Source organism: Pseudogymnoascus verrucosus (assembly GCF_001662655.1).
Source record: "Pseudogymnoascus verrucosus strain UAMH 10579 unplaced genomic scaffold scaffold_3, whole genome shotgun sequence".
In the NCBI taxonomy this organism is placed as follows: Eukaryota; Fungi; Ascomycota; class Leotiomycetes; order Thelebolales; family Thelebolaceae; genus Pseudogymnoascus; species Pseudogymnoascus verrucosus.
The window spans coordinates 638,525-657,942 of NW_017263654.1; the positions used below are offsets into that span (position 1 = coordinate 638,525).

Here is a 19,418-nt window from a genome sequence, read left to right on the forward strand (position 1 = left end):
TATACACATATTCGATAATATTAGACATACTCCACATATAAAATGCACGCTGATTACCTGACGTCCCTGCGAGCTGAAAACCCCGTAGTAAATCTGGCTACGATGACCGTTTTCACAGGCGTGTTCAGCCATACTGAGGCTGAGAGCATGGCCCGATTGACACTAGCACGGATTTGTCAGCGAATTATTCAAGACAAAAGGCGACATTCCCGCTTCCAACAGTTTGATGCACACATTAACAGGGTTCCCCTAATTATATCATCTTTGTTTCAAAATTAGCTTGCAGGTCGATGCTATAGCTACTAATGTGGCCGGTGTACGGCACTGACTATGCATGGGGGATGCAGTTCAGCAGTACAGGAGTACAGGACTCGTCACTTGGGGAGGGGATGGGCATTGTGGTGGTGATGTCCGCGATGATGTAAGTTCCGTCTCATGTGGTGCCAGCTTCTAGAAAGTCATGGAAAGTAGATAGAGCTATGTGACAAGAGGCTAAACTTTGGAGGTCGGTGGGAAAAGTTAAGTGGATAATGATCAAAGTGTAAATAGCGCTACAAGGCCTAAATATCCTCTACTACCAAAGCTCCTCGCCTAAGTAAAAGCTGCACGACGGCCTCGTGCGCGTTCCCTGCCGCCTAAAACAGCGGTGTCTGGCTGTACGTATCCTTTGCATCCACCTCGGGGCCCTGCTCGAGCAGCAGCTTAGCCACAGCCTCGTGCCTGTTCCTTGCCGCCCAGGATAGCGGCGTCCGGCCGTAGTCATCCTTCGCATCCACCTCAGCACCCCTATCGAGAGTCTTGAGCAGCAGCTTAGCCACGGCCTCGTGCCCGTTTCCTGCCGCCCAGGATAGCGGCGTCCGGCCGTACGTTGTGTCCTTCGCATCCACCTCAGCACCCCTGTGGAGCAGCAGCTTAGCCACGGCCTCGTGCCCGTTCCTTGCCGCCCAGGATAGCGGCGTCCGGCCGTACTTTGTGTCCTTCGCATCCACCTCGGCGCCCTCCTCGAGCAGCAGCTTAGCCACGGCCTCGTGCCCGTTCCCTGCCGCCCAGGATAGCGGCGTCCGGCCGTACTCTGTGTCCTTCGCATCCACCTCGGCGCCCTGCTTTAGCAGCAGCTTAGCCACGGCCTCGTGCCCGTTCCCTACCGCCCAGGATAGCGGCGTCCGGCCGTAGTCATCCTTCGCATCCACCTCAGCACCCCTATCAAGAGTCTTGAGCAGCAGCTTAGCCACGGCCTCGTGCCCGTCTCCTGCCGCCCAGGATAGCGGCGTCCGGCCGTACGTTGTGTCCTTCGCATCCACCTCAGCACCCCTGTGGAGCAGCAGCTTAGCCACGGCCACGTGCCCGTTCCCTGCCGCCCAGGATAGCGGCGTCTGGCCGTACGTGTCCTTTGCATCCACCTCAGCACCCCTATCGAGAGTCTTGAGCAGCAGCTTAGCCACGGCCTCGTGCCCGTTCCCTGCCGCCCAGGATAGCGGCGTCCGGCCATACTCTGTGTCCTTCGCATCCACCTCAGCGCCCTTCTCGAGCAGCAGCTTAGCGACAACCTCGTGCCCATTCGCTGCCGCCCAGGATAGCGGCGTCCGGTCGTACCTAGCACCCTTAGAGTCGACATCGACATTAGACTTCCCCTCGACTAGAAGTTTCACAGCAGTCACAAGACCGAAAGTACATGTAATGATTAAATCGTTACTATTCACGGGTGGTAAACCCCAACGCTCCAGGCCAAGTTCCCGAAACCATAATGAGAACCTTTGAGACGTAGTATCGCAGAGTTGGAGCGCATCCTTCCCCAACTCTTCGTCGGCATACTTTCCGGCTTGTTGGAAGTGGAATGTCCAATTTATTGATGCATATGAGAGGAAAGAGCGACTGGTTCTAAATTCAAGTTGGAGGTACCACATACACGCTTTTAACGCCTCTAAATGCGAGAGCTCGTGTGCAAATGTATTCTCCCAACACAAAGGACTCCAAGAGTTGAGGATGCCGTTGTTGCTGGTAAGAAACTCTTTGGCCGTTTGGTGAATTAGATATATCTTTTGATCAACAATACTGACAAACAGGCCGCAGAAATCCTCGATCTTCCTTTGAAATTCCGCCTCCGTTCTGTCTAATTCTAACTTTCGGTCGCTCTTTGGGATATAGTGGTCGCCATTTTCTTCCATGTCTAGTATCTCGAGGGCTATGTTCATTTCTTTTAAGGTTAGCGGTCTCTCCGCTGCCAAAATAAGACGTAACACCCTTTGGGCTTGATATGGTTTCGTTGCTCTTTTCAGAATGTTTTCATAAGCTTCGTTAACAGAAAGTGGTATTGTTTCTATGAGCCGTGTCAACCTCCGTTCTGTTGACTCAAGCGATCTTGAAATCTCTTGGAGCATCAAATACACCCATAGATAGGTTCGATTATTATGGGTTTTAAGATGCTGTATGAGGCTGGTTTGGGTTCCATCGCTAAGTGGAGGGCGGCGGCCGCTGCCGATACGGGTGATCTCGCTGGCAATCACAAGGTCAACCTCTCTACAAATATTTTCTGACACTTCATTTCCATCGAGCTGGATTGAAGGCAAATCATCAACTTTGAACTCTATACTGAGTTCGTTGTATGGCCGGCTGGTGACAATGAACTTGAGTTTAGAGGTGGACGTTTTCGAGTCGCGATGGAAACTGCTGATATAATTGATTAATGAATTTCTATTCGACAGTTCGCATTCGTCAAGCGCATCGAAGAGACATATGATAGGGCCAGCGTTTGCATCCGACGCAGCCTTGATCAAAATATTCCAAAGCGTCCTGAAAGGAAACTTCGGTCCGTGAATCTCGTAATCTGGTATTGCGTGTTCTTTTATGAGCCATGGCTTCTGCCTAAAGAGCTGATGAAGTATAGAGCGAAGCGCATTGATCCCGCTCCCCCGCTCTGCATCATCTTTGAAGAAGAAGTAGCATATTGATGCCGTCTTTGTATCTGGATTCCCGGCATGGAGCAATCCCTCATCCACTAATGCCTTAGAGAGAACTGATTTGCCGCATCCCGGGCCTGCGGTAACCCAGAGAAGATTTTTTGTGGTATCTTGGCACCATGCAAGAAACTTTTCATGTTGGAGGAACCATTCACATGTCCCCTCTACCCGTTCTGGGTTCACATCTTTTTGATCCTGGTAGGGGAAAGAAAGTGCCTGCATACACTTTTTCTCATCGCCTGTCAATGATCGATCAGCGCGGATCTTATCCATCATATCCTTGATCCTGCCTGACACGAGTTTGAAGTTTGGGTCCTCAGGTCCCCGATATTTGTTCATCATTGCGTGACGAACGTCAAGTGGGATGTGCTCGTGGCAATCTAAACAAGCGGAGACTTTATCCACTAGCTTTATAACATTAAATGCTAGTCTTATTCGTGGCTGGTTACAAAACTTACAAGCATTTCCTTGACTGGCAAATTCCGACTGATCGCATTGGACACCTGCGTTTTTCGAGTTTCGTAAAAACATCGTACCTCAATTCCTGCCTGCGTCCGACTTCGCACCGTCAATTTCCCGAATTCTGCTACCAGGTTTTCTAGCCTGCTAGAGTTTTCCTTTAGGTCGTCAAGAAGCGTATCAGAGGACTCCTGGTCTGGGCCAAGAATTCCAAAAATGAGGTTTTTCCAGCCCGCGAAAGTTGCTGCTTTAGTTCCTCGCAGCGGTGATCCCAAGAATATGACACCAGCCGTCTGATCGAACAAAGCCTTTTTGCGTTCCGCATCGCGAAATGCAGTCAATAGCGCCTGTTGTTTTACTCGTGAGCTTTGACCAGCAGTGTTCAGAGCGCAGCAAACGTTTAAATATTCTTACCTCAGCAACCACAACGCCACCAAAGCAGGATCCAATGAAGATAATTTTTCTCGACTCAAAGTCACCACGTCTGTCCTTCATACAATTTAATAAGGCCATAGCAAGGCCATCAATTTTCACTGTTTGAGCATCATGCGAATAGTTTGAGTTGTAGTCAAACGCCCAAATTCGAGCTCCCTTGACGACTGAAGGTAACATGTTGGCATCTTTCAGCCAGTAGAAGGAACGGCCCCTTGGCTCTGTGTCCCGCTCGTATGCGGTCCATGTTTTTGGAGAGATGGTCTCAATACCGTGGACTGCGATGATGCTACATATGAATTAGTCTGTGTCTTTGATTCGAAAAATGGATGCATACTCCACAGTAGTATCGCCTTTCAACCCATCGGCAGGAAATATTGGATAAAGCCTTGGAAGTTGGATGACCTTGGGATTGTCACTGTGTGGGCGGCTAGCAGAGAGACAAACCGGTGACGGAGTTGATGGTATCTCCGGTTGAGGAGTAGAGATCAACCCGTAAGCTTTGCTCAAGTCGAATAAAAAAACCCTCTTGAATTTGTAGCCTCGTACCGATTGAAAAACAAGCCGTAATAAACGCCAAGAATGATACGCCAACCAAGACGGCAGTATGGCGAGTATAAAATAGAGAGCCGAAGTCATGAAGTTGGTTTAGTAGGACACTCCGCAGTGGAGGGGTGTTGAAAGGGTAGAGGAGACGGCCCGTGCCGAGCAGCTGAGCTGTCCACCCCGTTTCTCAAGAGTTTGCCGATAATAGAATGACATCCAAGAAGGTGCGTAATTCAGAGGTGCGTAATTCATAGAGCATTATCCCGGAGAAGCTGTAGTTGTCTCGAGAAGACAAGATGGATACGTTACAGTCACGTGGGCGCATACAGACAATTTCCTATAGGTGAATCGTACAGGGGTTGTCAGCCTCACTTGAAGAACTTGAAGAAATATGGGTGGTTGCTGGCGGAACATTCAAAGTTCAACATTGGAATTCCTTGTCCCCCTAGTCTGTGGTAACCGTAACAATGCCCATAATCGATACCAAAATTGAACTTAACAAAGACCTCTCGCTTGTCACATCAGCGACTGGCGAGAACAGCCTCCACAGAGCTCGTCAAGACGACCTGCACTGCCTCCCTGGCCAGGCTCGAACATCCCTTGACAACGTTCCTCTAAAAAAATACCTCAGGGAAGCTCTTTTAGCTCCAAATCTCGATAAGATAGCTCTATATCTTTGGCTGGTTCGTATGATAAATGACTTAATGAGTCAGGAACATATGTTAACCATCGCTCAAGGCAGTCACGCCAGACAGTGGCCACATCTCTCCCCTCCACTTCCAAGCGGCCCGAGGCCGCAGCGTTACCGTTACCGAGAATGCCTACCTTCACCTCGTATGGCATTATGACCAGATATTTATCAAACCTCTCCCGGCGTATCTCCTCTCATCTGCCTTCTGGGAATACGTCGAGAAAACAGACGAAGAGGTGAGGCGGGCCGCGACAGGCTTCTTGCGAACATACTCCTACCTTATAAAATATGAAATCGATTTTCGAAAAGCCCAGAGTACGGAGCTAGGGCTTATACCGACTAATGACGGGGCACATCCCATCACGTACGAGCGATTTGCACAGTTCATCGCTCCGTTCGCAGAGATTGATGACGATAACGTTACGCCTCGCTATCAATATGGAGAGATCCGCTTGTCCCGTTTGAACTGGTTTGCGCGCTTCTTGCTAGGAAGATTGACCTATCATCATATTCACGCTCAGTGGAATGAGTACCTTGGCAGGGTCCTAGCACCATTCCTGGCTCTATTCTTACTACTGTCCACGGCGCTCACTGCCATGCAAGTAGAGCTCGCAGTGCAAAGCGCCCCTAGCGTTTCTGGGAACTGGGGCGAATATACTCAGATGTGTCGTTGGGTATCTGTCCTTGTTCTTATTCTTATTATCGTGGTTTCTGCTCTGTTAATCTTTTTTGTACTATTTATGTTTATACATGATCAAGTCTTTGCTCAAAAAGTTTTACGCCAGAGAAGATCTAAACAGAGAAGGTTAGAGACTAGTTTGAAATCAGGTGTGGTTTAAAATCGATTCTAGTAGGAATGCTAGCCATCTTAATATACCTAACATAGTCCCTAGCAGCCTTTAAAACGGCTTAACAAATCATAGCTCTCGTGTTCAGTTCTTTTAGTTGGTCATAAGAGTGTAGTCGACGGAAGAGAGACAACTCTCAGCCTGAAAAGTCATTTTCACATGATGCGGCCGCTCGAATGCATAATTCCTCGTGCATTCGAACGCTGCTACCTAATTGCTCCATGACATGCTGGAGGCTGAAAGCATTTCCTCACGCGACTCAACTCAGACAATGAAGCTGTCTGTGTAATCGTTCCTTATAGGTAAACTTTTACAGTCTATTTAGACTTATTTCACTCATATTAATGATGACTGAAGGAGGGATGGCAGGGATCGATGGCAAGTGTGGGGTCCTTTTAAGGTTCGTGTGCCTAAGGACTCATGGACTCGTGTGGCTGATCCGTTGATATTTGCCTGTCAAAACGGCAATCGTAGCATTTAAACCGGCTCATTCTTGCTCAGCGTTGAGAGTTTTGCAATTTGGGTCGAGCAGCCAGATTTACTACGGGATTTTCGCCTCGCAGGGATGTCGGTTACTAGATTTCTGCATTTTCTACTCTTCATCCTCCGCCTACAGCTGCCGTCTTCACTGTGGTCCATGTGGTGTTGTGGTGGTACTGCTTGCGGTACGTGTGGTACTTGGGAATACATGAGATGTCAGCCTTGTTTCCCCCATTGTCTCCCTGAACCCACGCCAATCAGCCACCATGTCATCACCAAGACACCACCAAGAGACAACCAAGACACGCACAGATCCCCCCAAATTCCCCCAAAATTGCCCCCGTGTCGCCCTCTTGGCGTACTCATTTGTACCCATTTGTACCGTATAGTACAGTACAACGCCACTAAAACCTTGTCCACCTACCACATTACCAGATTTACCACCTTTCTACCAACCAAACCACCACCAAAACTGTCACCAGAACCACCTCTACCAACCAAACTACCACCAGACAACACTTTACAAAATCCTCGAACCCCCATTCATTGATGATTCTGCGGTGACCCTTGAACAACCCCACGCCATCCTCCAGAACTTCAACTCGCATGGATGTCGTATAATCTCCAAAAGACCCCCTCTCATTCCCGGAATGCCTCACACCTCTCCAACGGCCACAACTCCGAGCCCGCCAAATCCAGCGCTTCCTCACGAGCAGCCTCAGAGGCTGACATAAGGGCACGCGAGAACCGCAGAGGCAGCCAGCCACGCTCCTTCGAAGACTCCCCGTACGATCACCACGAAGACGAATCCGAGACCGACGAGATGGGCGAGCGACGACCCCCGTATAACAGGCACAAGGATGGCCGGTCAGGGCAGCCGCTGCTCCATAAATCGGACGACGAGAGAGGTCGCGCGAGGGACAGTCCTCCCATAACTCCAGCCCATACGACGTTTAGTCGCCGCTCGACGATGCGGAGTCGAAGCCCGGCTGATGCTCAGGCACTCCTCGAGACGAAGAAGAAATACACATACGCGGCCTTCTTTCTGGGCATTAGTCTGATCAGTTTCGTCATCCAGACCGAGACGGCTGTCTATATCCAGAAGGACTTGGGATGGGACAAGGCGTATTGCATGCTGTATGTACCCCCAACACCCCCCCCTCCCCCTCTGCCTCATCCATACTAACTAACCATCCCAGCTACTTCACCCACGGATCCTGGGTCCTCCTCTACCCCTTCCAACTCATGTGCCTCCGCCTCCAAAAGCGCTCCATGCCCTTCCTCACCTTCTGGCGGCGGCACGTCTACCTCCTCCGCACCACCGCCCAGATGGTCGAATCCCAATCCCTCACCCCCCCACGCACGCAGCACTCCCCAATCCCCTACATTCTCCGCACCACCGCCGGCGTAACCACCGCCCTCACCATCGCAGGCGGCTCCTGGTACCTGGCCGTCAACATGACCACCCCCTCCGACCTAACCGCCATCTACAACTGCTCCGCCTTCTTCGCCTACGCCTTCTCCGTCCCCCTCCTCAAAGAGCCCCTCCGCACCGACAAATCCCTCGCCGTCCTCGTCGCCATCATCGGCGTCCTCGTCGTCGCATACGGAGACACCTCATCCCCCAACCCCACCAACCCCCCCGACGCCCACGCCCTCGCCGCCTCCGACACAGAAGCCAAGAACCGCCTAGCAGGAAACCTCATCATAGGCGCTGGTTCCATCCTCTACGGCCTCTACGAGGTCCTCTACAAGCGCCTCGCCTGCCCCCCCACAGGCTGCAGCCCCGGCCGCGGCATGATCTTCGCCAACACCTTCGGCTCCCTCATCGGTGCCTTCACCCTCCTTGTCCTCTGGATCCCCCTCCCAATCCTGCACTACACGGGCCTGGAACCCTTCGCCCTCCCCCGCGGCGAGGCGGCTTGGATGATGTGCATCAGCGTCCTCGCCAACGCCACGTTCTCCGGCAGCTTCCTCGTGCTGATCAGTCTCACGAGCCCCGTGTTGAGCAGTGTCGCGGCGCTGTTGACGATTTTCTTGGTCGCGGCGACGGATTGGGCGTTGACGGGGGTGCCGCTCGGACCGGCGGCTGTGGTGGGGGGGGGGCTCATTGTGGTGGCGTTTGGGGTGTTGAGTTGGAGTACGTGGAGGGAGATGAGGGAGGAGAGGGTTAAGGAGGTGGATATTACTAGTGATGAGGATGAGGAGAGTATTTTGGGTTCGTAGTGTTTGGATATGATGTGGCATATAAATGTGTTTTTATTTGGTATGGGAGTGGGCGTTTTGGGTGGGCGGGCTGGACCTGGGATGGGAATGGTGGGCTCGGTGGTGGGTGGGATATATATTCTGTATTGAGTGTTGTTACTTGGTGTGCTCTGTCGCGAGATAGAGGATAGACACTGTAGATGTACTATAGACTGTTTTGTATAGAGTTGCATTTCGTTCTTCCTACGTTTGTGGACTATGGTGCCCGCATGAACTATGACTCGGTGATGAATTAGTGATGACTTGTAATACAATTAACGTGAAGCAGGGTGAATTATAATCAGTAAATTTTCCATTGTTTGTATGGTCTTGTGCCATACCATTTTCAGTCACAGTCTTCCAATGTCTTTGGACTACCATGCCGTGGTGAATTTGTGACGACCTGTAATACAATCAACTTGAAGCGATGTGAATTATAATCCGCAAATTTTCCATTCCTTGTATGGTCATGTGCCATCATCGGCAGACCTCCTCTGTAGTAAGATTCCTATAATACAAATGCAAAGCAAGATAACCGCATCGACCAGTGCCACAACACCGCCGAGCCATACGAACGCGGCAACCATACTCGGCGCCCGCCCCATAACTACTCAAACAAATATAACCCCCCAACTCCACGCTAACCCAGACACCCTTCATGCAATGCGCCGCCAAACGGACCTCTTCTCAGGAAATAAACCCCTCGCAAGTAGTCAAGGAAGCTCATATCGTAATCTCCCCCTCCCCCGCAATCCTCGTCCCCTCCAACGCCTTCACCATCGCCCCCCCCTCCTCATCCGCCTCCTCCCCCCCTTCCCCCCTCTCCCCCTCCTCCCTCCCCCTCTTCTCCTCCTCCACCCTCCTCAACCTCTTCTTCTCCTCCGGATCAACCACATCATCATCATCACTAAACTCACTATCATCACTCGCCAACTCCGACAGCGCCACTCTCTTCCACCCCCTCGCCTGCTGCCTCAAACTCACAATCTCAGCCCTCATCTCCATCACGAGATCACTCCTATCCCAGCCCCTCCTAAACAACCGCATCTGCTCCATCCCCCTCGCTGCAGAGGCCTGCATATCGCTGATTCGGCAGCGGAGTTCGAGGTTCTCGGCGCGCTCGGCAGCGAGCTGATCGCGGTAGGAACGGTGCCATGCGCACATGTCCAGCGTGGTCTTGAGCTTGTAGGCGTGCCCGAGCTCGAGGGCGTTGCCCATTGTGACGGCGAATTCTTCGCAGAGGGTCTTGTAGGCTGCTTCTTCGTGGGTGGCGTGCGAGAGGGCGTGGCGGAGGCGGGAGTTCTCTTCTTCGAGGTTTTTGGTGCCTTCTGGGGGTGTGTTAGTGGGTTCAATGGGTAAAGGGAGGAGAGAAGGGGAGGGGGGAAGGGGGGAAGGGTAGGGCGTACCATTAAGCTCAGCAGCGACGCCGGCGGCGATCTGTTCAGCAGTGAGGTTCTGCTCGAGGGCGCGGGCGCGAATAATCCCAGCAGCAGCTACGATACGCTCGCTGCGTGCGCGCGTCTCAGCGAGCTCATTGTGCAGCGTCTCGACCATATTGTAGATGACATTGAGATCCGACTGATGACCAGCCGGTGTAGGCAGTCCGCCCATCATCCCCGGCATGGCAGGGACGCCATTGGCGCCGTTCGCGTGAGGCATTCCTTGCGATGGCGATGGGGCCTGGCGGGGTCCAGGTGCTGATCCGGTCTGTGGTGTGTCGAGGTAGTTCTGGTAGCTCATATTGTTTTGGGGAGGCGCGTGGGAGTTTCCTCGGATCCGGAAGCGAGGCGGCGAGCTGGGGTTCTGCGTTCGGCTGGGGGAGCGCTCGGGTGAGCCGCGGAGGAGTTTCAGTTTCGGTGTCGTGTTGCTGCGGTGCGGTGATTGGGGTGGTGGTGGTGGAGGTTTATCGAAGGGTGCACAGGCGAATCTTGGCGTTGGGGGAGGCTGACGGTGAGGCTGGGGCGGCGCGCGGTACGTGTCGATTACGGGGAACTCGAGCGGCTGGTCCGGCAGCGGTTGGCCTAAGGTATAGCGTCTGGCGGCCTCAGGTGGAGCTTCGGTGAGCTTGTGGGGGGCGGCACGCGTGGGAAATTTATACGGGGTATTGTCGGGCTGGGAGCCCAGGGTTGGTGGTGGGGGGAGGGGGAAGAGGCCAGAAGCTCGGTGTCCTGATTGGCGTCGTAGTAAGGTCCCTGTCGCGAAGTCGGGGTCGAATATCACGGTGTCGGGAGACGAGGACCGGGATGCGCTGTCTAATCTCTCAGCGTTGAGGTCGGCGACGATGCTCTCGTCGTCGGTGCGCCAACCAGCGCCGAGAGTTTTCGGCGCATCGCCGGAAGTCGGTGCCATGTTTATCCGGCAGGAAGCTGATGACCCGAGGTTTCGCCGGTGGTCTACGGTGTAGTTAGTAACTGTTGTACCTGAGAGCAATCACCGTTACTCACAAATGCGCCTTTGAGGTTGATGCTTGAAGAGCAAAAGAAGAAGTTCACGCTTTTGTTTACTGTTTACATTTATTTTAATCGTATTCCTAAATTTCCAGGCCGCGCTCCGCCAGACGCCAGCACCTTCATTCAGGTGCTTGGACGCCGAGACGACCAGAAGGCACCAAACCTCAACTTCCACTTGAAAGCTGATTATAGTAGCCATTCTAGAAGTTTGAAGACTTATGCATTATCTTGTGATATTATTATATGAGTCTCTGTAGTATTCTGTCTAGTATTTTATGATATATTTCATGCTTATAACGTCTTGCGAATTATCACCGTTACATAACTCAACAGACTCTCATATCATCAATTTGGTTGATAATATCATATCGACGCACTCTGAGGGTTTCATTTACTATTATTTATTTTTCAATTTTCAATTTCTCACCTGTAAATATGTACTGCCAGCATTCAATGACAGGGCGCCATCCCTTAAGTATCTGGCCGTTAATTGGCTGTTCCCTGGCCGCTCAGCCTCCCCTTCAACCGTAAAGTGCCCAAAGCGAGACACCAGTCGGAAAGGTTGGGCCATGCTTATTTCTCAGCACAGTGTCGTCGTCACCTGCCTTACGCCAGCAGTTGCGCAGTGCCAAGCCAATGACTCTAGATTCTAACAAAGAATACCACAAAAAGAATGCTCTAGCTCCTGGTGGTGTAGTATAGTTACTGGCATTCTCGGCAGTGGTTTAAGAGCTTATCTTTAGCCCGGTTTATACAAAGAGGCTCACAAGCAACTACATGGGATAAACATGTTCGATTACGCCCAAGGCAACGAGAGTAGAGGAACCTCGCCATTTCCATCGTCGGCATCCTTAAATGACAGCCTCGGAGACATAGACTTGGTATCCGATGCGGTGCAATCAGTGCCCAGTAGGGGCTCTAGTTCGCTAGAGCCCCCCAAACCCCGAAGTAGCTCTCAGTTGGGACCGAGAAAGGGGCACAAGAAATCACGTGGTGGCTGCTTTTCCTGCAAGAGGAGGAAAATTAAGGTCGGTCGTGCCTTCCTTTTTCATCTGACATTCCTTCCTTTATCGTCGCTGGTCATGCTTTCCTTTTTCGTCGGTCGTTCCTTTCTATATCATCGGTCGCGCCTTCCGTATATCCAGTCCAGCATCAAGCTAAATATCATATAGTGTCAAGAAACACTTCCTTCTTGTCTCAACTGCTTGAGGAGGAGCCTTGAATGCAAATACCCCGAAGTCCTGCCGCATGAGTTGGACGTAATGACTGTTCTGCGCAGGCAGATTACCCGTCCCTCAGCTGCCCTCCAGTCTACACCCACTCTCTTCACTATGGATGATATGCGATTTTTCCAGCACTTTATTCTAAATGCATATCCCCACTTACCTGTGAATAATTCTCAAGTTTGGATACAGACCGTCCCTGCATTTTCTCATAATGTGAGTAAACCCATGGATTTGTAAGACGGGGTTTATTAACCGCCCTCAGTATGACTACTTGATGCATTCAATGCTTGGCTTAGCCGCAACTCATCTCAGTGCTATAACAAACGTCGACTACAGTGATGCAGCACTTTCGCATCGCGTTCGCGCCATCGAAGGTTTTAACAAGGCCTTGTCAAAGAAACCCGAAAAAGAGCCTGATGGCGATGCTCTCTTGGCGACGATGTATTCGCTCACCTTCCAATCGGCTTTTATGAGCGACAGCCTAATCGAGTTTCTGATAATGGTGCGAGGTTGCGTGATGTTATCAGGACAACTGTTAAGCCAAAGTTCGATCGCCTTCTTCGTCATAGATTGGTACTCCCATCTGAGATATATGGAGCCAAGGCTGGATGACCTTCCGTTCGTTGATATGGCTCTTGCAGAAGGGGCCGAAGCATCCCTAGAAGCCTTGAACTTTGTTCTTGAGGATGAAGTCAATAGCTTTTATTATAGCGAACTTACAAATGTGGTCAGTGGCATCAAAGCATCCTCAAAGCTAGGTAAGTTGCACTTTAATGGGATAAAAGCGTACATATCTGACTTTCTCGAAGGATACTGGAGACTGGTCGGCATTTACAACGTCATGGGGATGTTGAGCGATGCCAACTTCAGTGCTTTTGCAAATCCCAACAACACTGTCGGACAGATACTTCTTGCTCATTTTATGGCCCTCGAAGTGGTCCTGTTACCGATGCTCGAGCGGGAATACGACAAGACCTTCCCCACAAACCAGCTTATAAACCGATGCAGTTGGTTTGATTCCATTGAGAGATCTGTGCCCCCAGAATTCCGACATTTTGTCCGATGGCCTGCTGAGATCTTGAATAATGCCCGTGAAAAGTGGAAAGCAATGGCAATGACATCTGGTTTAACTGTAGCTAAGAAGACATAGGAAATTTAATAAGACATAGACATCATCTATATAATAGCTCCAAAATTCGTTTCACAACAACTCTACGACTCTCCAAGACTTCTGCGTCAATCCAACTTCTATCTACACTTTAGACACCAAGCGGCTCTCGAGCTGGGTATCATCGGTCATCTTTTCCGAAGGCTGGTTTGGCAAGTACCTTGCAGGGTGGTAGATGCAGAACATGATAATTGCTATGAGCATCGGCGCCGAGTCCATGACATAGAACATCCACTCGTGCTCGAATGGGTATCCGTCAATCCCCAGGGCGAACTCAATGAGGCGATAAATACAGCGAATCTGGAATCTTGTCAGCAACTACGCTCCACGATACAAACCAGACCTCAGACTTACGATGACCAAACCTGACGACACATACACCGCCAACAACACCTTCCGCCATCCTCTCGGCGCATCAGCTCTCCCCTCCGTATTCGCCAACTGATGGAACCTCCTCAGGATCCCCACAAAGAACAGAAATGCCGCCAACTGCGTCGCTAGCCCCGCAATCAACACATTCTCACCAAGCGTCGCATTGCTCCCCTCCCAGTTCCCCGACGACGCAATGCCCGAACCCGACACCTGGATGAGTAAGCTGATGATATCGCAGGTGATAAAAATCCGCGTCAGCTTGCGTGTCGAGAATCCGTAGATCCGCGTCAGATGGCTGGGCAGAACGGCGAGGCACAGGCGGGAGACGAGCATGTAGTCGCCAGCGCCGATGAAGATAGGGGCTATGATTACGAGGGAGCTTTGGACAGCGTAGGGGGGCTGTAGAGGTGGAGGTCAGTGATGTGGTCTCTATTTCTGCTTCTTAAGGGGGTGCGTACGATTTGGTCAAGGTGCTTGATGGCGACGGTGCGGGCGGCATAGCCCCCTACTTCCAGGAAGGCGCCAACGAAAACTACCCAGAAGTAGTAGCTGCGGTATCTGATGAAGGTCTGGTAACCTTGGACAAACATCGGGATGGCGTAGAAGACTGCAAACACGATGCTGACCGGGTAGTTGGGGTCGTAGGTCCAAATGCTTTCCCCCATCTCGACGATGTCTGACGGGTTTGGATTGGTTGAGTAACTAGGAACTTTCTGGAAAGAGTGCTGGATGAAAGATTTCAGGTTGAATAACTGAGGCAGAAGAATGATGTATTGAACTGTGTGCTGTATCGCCTCATCCTCCACGCTCTAGAACCCTCTTATATACACCTCATCCTCCATCTCCATCCACGCATTCAACTCTCAAACTGTCCATCGAACCCGAGACGCGTAATCGCACTGCCCGAAAATATTCAGGAACCACGCAAGCAATGTTCCAGCATGGCCTTCAAATACAGAATGCGCTCCGAATCCGAGCCTCCAAATCTCGCCAGCTTCAATGGTGTCCTACCATGGCGTCGGCATTCGTAAGGCAGTGCTGGCGTGGAGAGTCGCTGATTGGTAGGCGTTGGGGATGGGCTTGGCATTGCTCGGATTCACTCGGTTTCCTAGGCCTAGCGCTGAGCTTGATACTAAAGTTCCATGGGAAGTGGGGATTGCCTCATTTAAGCTATTTAAGTTAGTTTTGTATATTGTAATCCATTGCAATCGTATCGGATCGCATTTGCTATTTGGTAATGCGGCTAAATATCTGACCCGATAGTAAGTGCTCAAAAAGAGGCATATGAAGAATGTGATAACGAGGCACTTGTATGAGGTACGGAACACACTAGTGTTCTCTTCAGCGACGAAGAGATTGAGTACTAACTCTTCCACCGAGCAGCGGCAATGAAATACATAAACGAGGTCGCAAAAGATGTAGACGTCCGACTAACAAAACCAGGGAGATCTAATTTCAATACTTTATCTGTTAGATATACTTTATCTTTTAGTCCTATGAGAATGCCCAGCGACAACAACATCGTCTCGACAGCAACATCCTAGCTACAGGCAAGTGACAGCATGCCTTGGTGACAAGAATACATAGCGGGGAGAATACCTAGATGACAGTTAACTTGACATCCCGCTGCCGGTCAGTTTCCTCACACAGCCCATAATAAACATCCATTAAGACGTTGACCGGTCTCGCCTATCGTAATATCTGTATAATGCAGCCTTGTGAAATATCGGAGGCGGCCCTTTAACATGACATTCCTCCTCATTCTTATTCTGATGGATTCTGCCGCATATTGACGGCGATAGCGTCTCGACGGCAACAACGTAAGGGCAGCACTGCCAGCATCATTCCACCCAAGAAGCCTTTCACCCAGCGCAGCACAGAAGACCCGCATCAGCTTGGGTGTAGCAGCGCCGAAATTGTTTCGTGTTTCTATGTTTAACGTTGTGGGTTGAGGATTCTCGCTTTCAGTGGGATCCCGATCCTTGCATCTCACCATTAGCTGTCACGCCTGCTTGAAATCTACCGTGAAATCAAATGAAGAGGGTATCGTAGTATAATTTTCATATGATCTTCGTCATATCAAATCATCGAGGATGGCCTATTACCGCAAAATATCTTTTAGTAGCAGATCCGCCTTCTTCTCCTGGTCCAAGAAGTCAAGGTCCATTTCCTCATCCCCTTGGTTCTGTGATGTTTCCAACCCCTCCAGCCTGCCCTTGACCCGCGCCATAAGCATCCCCATCTTCTGCAATTCAGCCTCCACCTCCCCATCCCTCGTACATAGGTTCCCCTGAACGTCTTCCTTCGAATTCTCAAACGGTTCCAGCATCCCTTTCAATGCTTTATACCTTGCAACCTTCTCTCTCAACTCCGTGCGCCTATCATTGAGCCCCTTAATGTGCGCAGCTAGCTCTACATACCGCTGCGCTTCCTCTGGGCGCTGCGCAACCTCCTCTTCATCCTCCCACGCATCCGGGAGACTCGTGATGTTGACATCCGCCGCTGCCAACAGTTAGCAAAGTCGAATTCTATTCCAGTTCACAGCGCATCCATACCAAAATCTGTCCCTAGCTCCAATTGACCCCGCGCAAGCTCCCCGCTGACGTCGCGCTCCCCAGCCATCCAGTACAATGCGTCCACCTGCTCGGCGACATGGCGCTGCGCCGGCGCGGAGTAGACGAGTTTGGCATGTTCTTGAATACGGGCGTTAAGTTGGAAGAGAGCGTCATCTATGGCTCGTTGGCGAATGGCTTGGTTTTCATCAGGAGGTTGGTAGTTCACTGGGATTCTCAGTGGAGCGGAGAGAGCCTGGATTTGAGAGCGCAGAAATGCGAGTTTCAGGTCAAGGATCGTGGGGGCTGGAGCGGCGGACATTGCGGCTTATGAACATGCAGTAGCCCTGTGAGTTGTTGGGTGATTGGGCGGGCTGGGTGTATTTGCTGGCTCTTAAATTGCTGCTTCACTGCTTCGATCAGTTTGAGGTTGATGGCCCTTTTGAGACGCGACCCAAAGCGCGTCCCAAAGGTCGTAATTCACGTGACTTGGCGGGGGGCATGTGAGTGTGAAATCGTTGTGTTTCTATTGGCCAGTTATGCCTCGGTCCTTTGCCGTCTACCCCGGATTATGCGGTCCCCACCGACGGATTTGGGGAACAACCATAGGCCACGCTCATTGTACTCCAACTGCTTCGGCTTGTTGTTTTATTACTGCTATATCTTGCTCTATTCTTTCTATCTCCTTTCCATTCCCTCAAACTTTCGAATACGCATCGTTCATTTTAGCAATGTCTTCAAATAACCTCACTCGTGCCGAGGTGGCGAAACATACCACCGAGGACTCTACCTGGGTAATTATTGACCACAAGGTCTACGATTTGACCGACTTCGTCGACGCCCATCCCGGCGGAGAGTTCGTCCTTAAGCAAGTCGCTGGCCAAGACGCAACAGAGGCATTCTACAACCTCCATCGTCAGGAAGTCCTCCAGAAATACTCCGACCTTTGCATCGGCACCCTCGAGAATGAGCAGCCCGAAGTTATCGAGAAGAAAGAAGGCGACCTAAGCCTTGTCCCATACGGCGAGCCGACATGGCTGAGACCCGAGTTCCACAGCCCTTACTACAATGATTCGCATCGTAGGCTTCAAAAGGCGATTCGGTTGTTTGTAGACAAATACGTCACCCCCGAGGCCGAAGAGTCTGAGCGGACTGGCGCACATATTAGCCAGGAGCTCATCAACCGTATGTCAGAAGCTGGTATTCTCCACATGCGTATAGGCCCCGGAAAGCACATGCACGGTGTTAAGTTACTTGGTGGGGTTATGATGGGCGACGATTTTGACTACTTCCACGACTCCATCGTCGGGCAGGAGCTTGCGAGACCATTCCAGAGAGGATTCCAAGATGGTAACATGGCAGGCATGACGATTAGTTTGACGGCCGTTATTAACTTCGCCAACAACGAGGAGTGGAAGAACAAGATTGCACAAGAGTGTTTCAGTGGCAAGAAGAAGATCTCCCTAGCTATCACCGAGGCCTTCGCTGGCTCGGATGTTGCTGGCATCCGCACCACCGCCGTCAAGACTCCTGATGGAAAGCACTACATCGTTAACGGCACGAAGAAGTGGATCACCAACGGCGTATGGTCCGACTACTTCGTCACCGGCGTCAAGACCGACAAGGGTCTCTCCGTACTCCTCATCGAGCGAGGCCCGGGCGTCGAGACAAAGGCCATCAAGACCGCCTACTCCGCCGCTGCAGGAACCACCTTCATCACCTTCGACAACGTCAAGGTGCCCGTGGAGAACCTTCTCGGTGTTGAGAACAAGGGTATCCACGTCATCCTGTCCAACTTCAACCACGAGCGCTGGATGATGGTCAACTCTGTCCTCAGATGGTCTCGTACCGTGACTGAGGAGTGCATGAAGTGGGCGGCGCAGCGCGTCGTCTTCGGCAAGAAGCTCAATGAGCAGGCCGTTGTGCGCGCGAAGCTTGCGAAGATGATTGCCCACGTCGAGGCCAACCAGGCGTGGTTGGAGAACATCACTTTCCAGATGACCAAGATGCCATATTCGGAGCAGGCCAAGCACTTGGCTGGCCCGATTGGCCTGCTCAAGATGTTTGCTACGAGGAGTGCGCACGAGATTGCCGATGAGGCGGTGCAAATTTTCGGAGGCAGAGGGTTGACACAGACGGGAATGGGCAGAGTGGTCGAGGCGTTCCACAGAACGTATAAGTTCGATGCTATTCTAGGTGGCGCAGAGGAGGTTCTGGGTGATCTTGGAGTTAGACAGGCGATGAAGCAGATGCCAAAGAGTATGTTGTAATTATATATAGCGAGAGATGTGTTACAAGAGTTTCTGATATAATGGAACGAATATATAACGTCAGTTTACGGGTTCTAGTCCCACTCATAAATTGTTTGTTTTCTCGATTTGTGTAAGGCCGCCCTAACACCAACGAAATGAATGCCAGCCATCATGTCTAGAACCCTCGAGACATAACACCAACCAGTCACCGTTACACTGCGTTACATTGAGAAAAGTGTTTCACTTGTTTTTTCATCACCGCTTCTGCCATTTTCATGTCGCCGTTTGAAAGCTCATGACCGCCACTAGTGTTACTCCTCGTCGCCGCCCTTACCTGTCGTGATTTTCATGTCACCGTTTGAAACTCTCAGTACCATGATTATCTTGACCAGGTAATGTCGTGGACTACAATTTACAGGTCGTGATTGCGGTTGTCAAACCTATCACTACTAACGCACCAACTGAGTGTATTTTCGTTTCTCCTTGGTTGATGAGAGAAGGCCGACTTCCATTTTTTACAAGCTTGATTTAAATATAGACATAGAAGCCGCGAGGTCAAAGGAGAAGATGTATACGGATTTTAAGACATCCCCTGGTAATATTCTCTGATGCAAAGCGGATGATTTCCCCAGCTGTCAGGAGGGCATTGGGAGAAAGGCGGCTCAGAGCATTGGGATGCAAAAGGGGCCCAATAATTATACACATTTCCCACTGGCTCTCTTTATCAATATAGTCACTGTG

At 51.1% G+C, this 19,418-nt stretch overlaps 8 protein-coding genes across 8 annotated transcripts; 4 read left to right on the forward strand and 4 right to left on the reverse strand.

The window, feature by feature from the left end:
* Positions 1 to 485: 485 nt before the first annotated feature.
* VE01_01233 (uncharacterized protein) lies at positions 486 to 4,678 on the reverse strand. Its single transcript, XM_059463340.1, has 6 exons — positions 4,186 to 4,678; positions 3,831 to 4,137; positions 3,416 to 3,763; positions 1,302 to 3,365; positions 1,128 to 1,190; positions 486 to 821 (listed from the first exon to the last, which is right to left on the reverse strand). The coding sequence occupies exons 1-6, from the start codon at positions 4,485 to 4,487 to the stop codon at positions 636 to 638; spliced, it is 3,270 nt and encodes a 1,089-aa protein (XP_059320059.1). The 5' UTR covers positions 4,488 to 4,678; the 3' UTR covers positions 486 to 635.
* A 90-nt stretch (positions 4,679 to 4,768) lies between these two features.
* Positions 4,769 to 6,014, forward strand: VE01_01234 (uncharacterized protein). Its single transcript, XM_018270759.2, has 2 exons — positions 4,769 to 5,077; positions 5,133 to 6,014. The coding sequence occupies exons 1-2, from the start codon at positions 4,862 to 4,864 to the stop codon at positions 5,922 to 5,924; spliced, it is 1,008 nt and encodes a 335-aa protein (XP_018134502.1). The 5' UTR covers positions 4,769 to 4,861; the 3' UTR covers positions 5,925 to 6,014.
* Positions 6,015 to 6,382: 368 nt separating this feature from the next.
* VE01_01235 (uncharacterized protein) lies at positions 6,383 to 8,693 on the forward strand. The gene is made up of 2 exons (XM_018270760.2): positions 6,383 to 7,550; positions 7,613 to 8,693. Exons 1-2 carry the CDS (start codon positions 7,024 to 7,026, stop codon positions 8,637 to 8,639), a joined length of 1,554 nt encoding a protein of 517 aa, XP_018134501.1. The 5' UTR covers positions 6,383 to 7,023; the 3' UTR covers positions 8,640 to 8,693.
* Positions 8,694 to 8,945: 252 nt separating this feature from the next.
* VE01_01236 (uncharacterized protein) lies at positions 8,946 to 11,306 on the reverse strand (the record flags this gene model as incomplete). The annotated part of the gene is made up of 3 exons (XM_018270761.2): positions 8,946 to 9,985; positions 10,064 to 11,050; positions 11,102 to 11,306. The coding sequence occupies 3 exons, from the start codon at positions 11,304 to 11,306 to the stop codon at positions 9,381 to 9,383; spliced, it is 1,797 nt and encodes a 598-aa protein (XP_018134504.1). The 3' UTR covers positions 8,946 to 9,380.
* A 399-nt stretch (positions 11,307 to 11,705) lies between these two features.
* On the forward strand, positions 11,706 to 15,029 carry VE01_01237 (uncharacterized protein). Its single transcript, XM_018270762.2, has 4 exons — positions 11,706 to 12,135; positions 12,280 to 12,546; positions 12,596 to 13,091; positions 13,143 to 15,029. The coding sequence occupies exons 1-4, from the start codon at positions 11,896 to 11,898 to the stop codon at positions 13,481 to 13,483; spliced, it is 1,344 nt and encodes a 447-aa protein (XP_018134503.2). The 5' UTR covers positions 11,706 to 11,895; the 3' UTR covers positions 13,484 to 15,029.
* Positions 13,586 to 14,983, reverse strand: VE01_01238 (uncharacterized protein; the record flags this gene model as incomplete). Its single annotated transcript, XM_018270763.2, has 3 exons — positions 14,332 to 14,983; positions 13,856 to 14,272; positions 13,586 to 13,801 (listed from the first exon to the last, which is right to left on the reverse strand). The coding sequence occupies exons 1-3, from the start codon at positions 14,536 to 14,538 to the stop codon at positions 13,586 to 13,588; spliced, it is 840 nt and encodes a 279-aa protein (XP_018134496.1). The 5' UTR covers positions 14,539 to 14,983.
* Positions 15,030 to 15,806: 777 nt separating the features above from the next.
* Positions 15,807 to 16,858, reverse strand: VE01_01239 (uncharacterized protein). The gene is made up of 2 exons (XM_018270764.2): positions 16,429 to 16,858; positions 15,807 to 16,375 (listed from the first exon to the last, which is right to left on the reverse strand). The coding sequence occupies exons 1-2, from the start codon at positions 16,745 to 16,747 to the stop codon at positions 15,975 to 15,977; spliced, it is 720 nt and encodes a 239-aa protein (XP_018134495.1). The 5' UTR covers positions 16,748 to 16,858; the 3' UTR covers positions 15,807 to 15,974.
* Positions 16,859 to 17,029: 171 nt separating this feature from the next.
* Positions 17,030 to 18,895, forward strand: VE01_01240 (uncharacterized protein). The gene has a single exon (XM_018270765.2). It carries the CDS (start codon positions 17,157 to 17,159, stop codon positions 18,693 to 18,695), a length of 1,539 nt encoding a protein of 512 aa, XP_018134369.1. The 5' UTR covers positions 17,030 to 17,156; the 3' UTR covers positions 18,696 to 18,895.
* Positions 18,896 to 19,418: the final 523 nt, after the last annotated feature.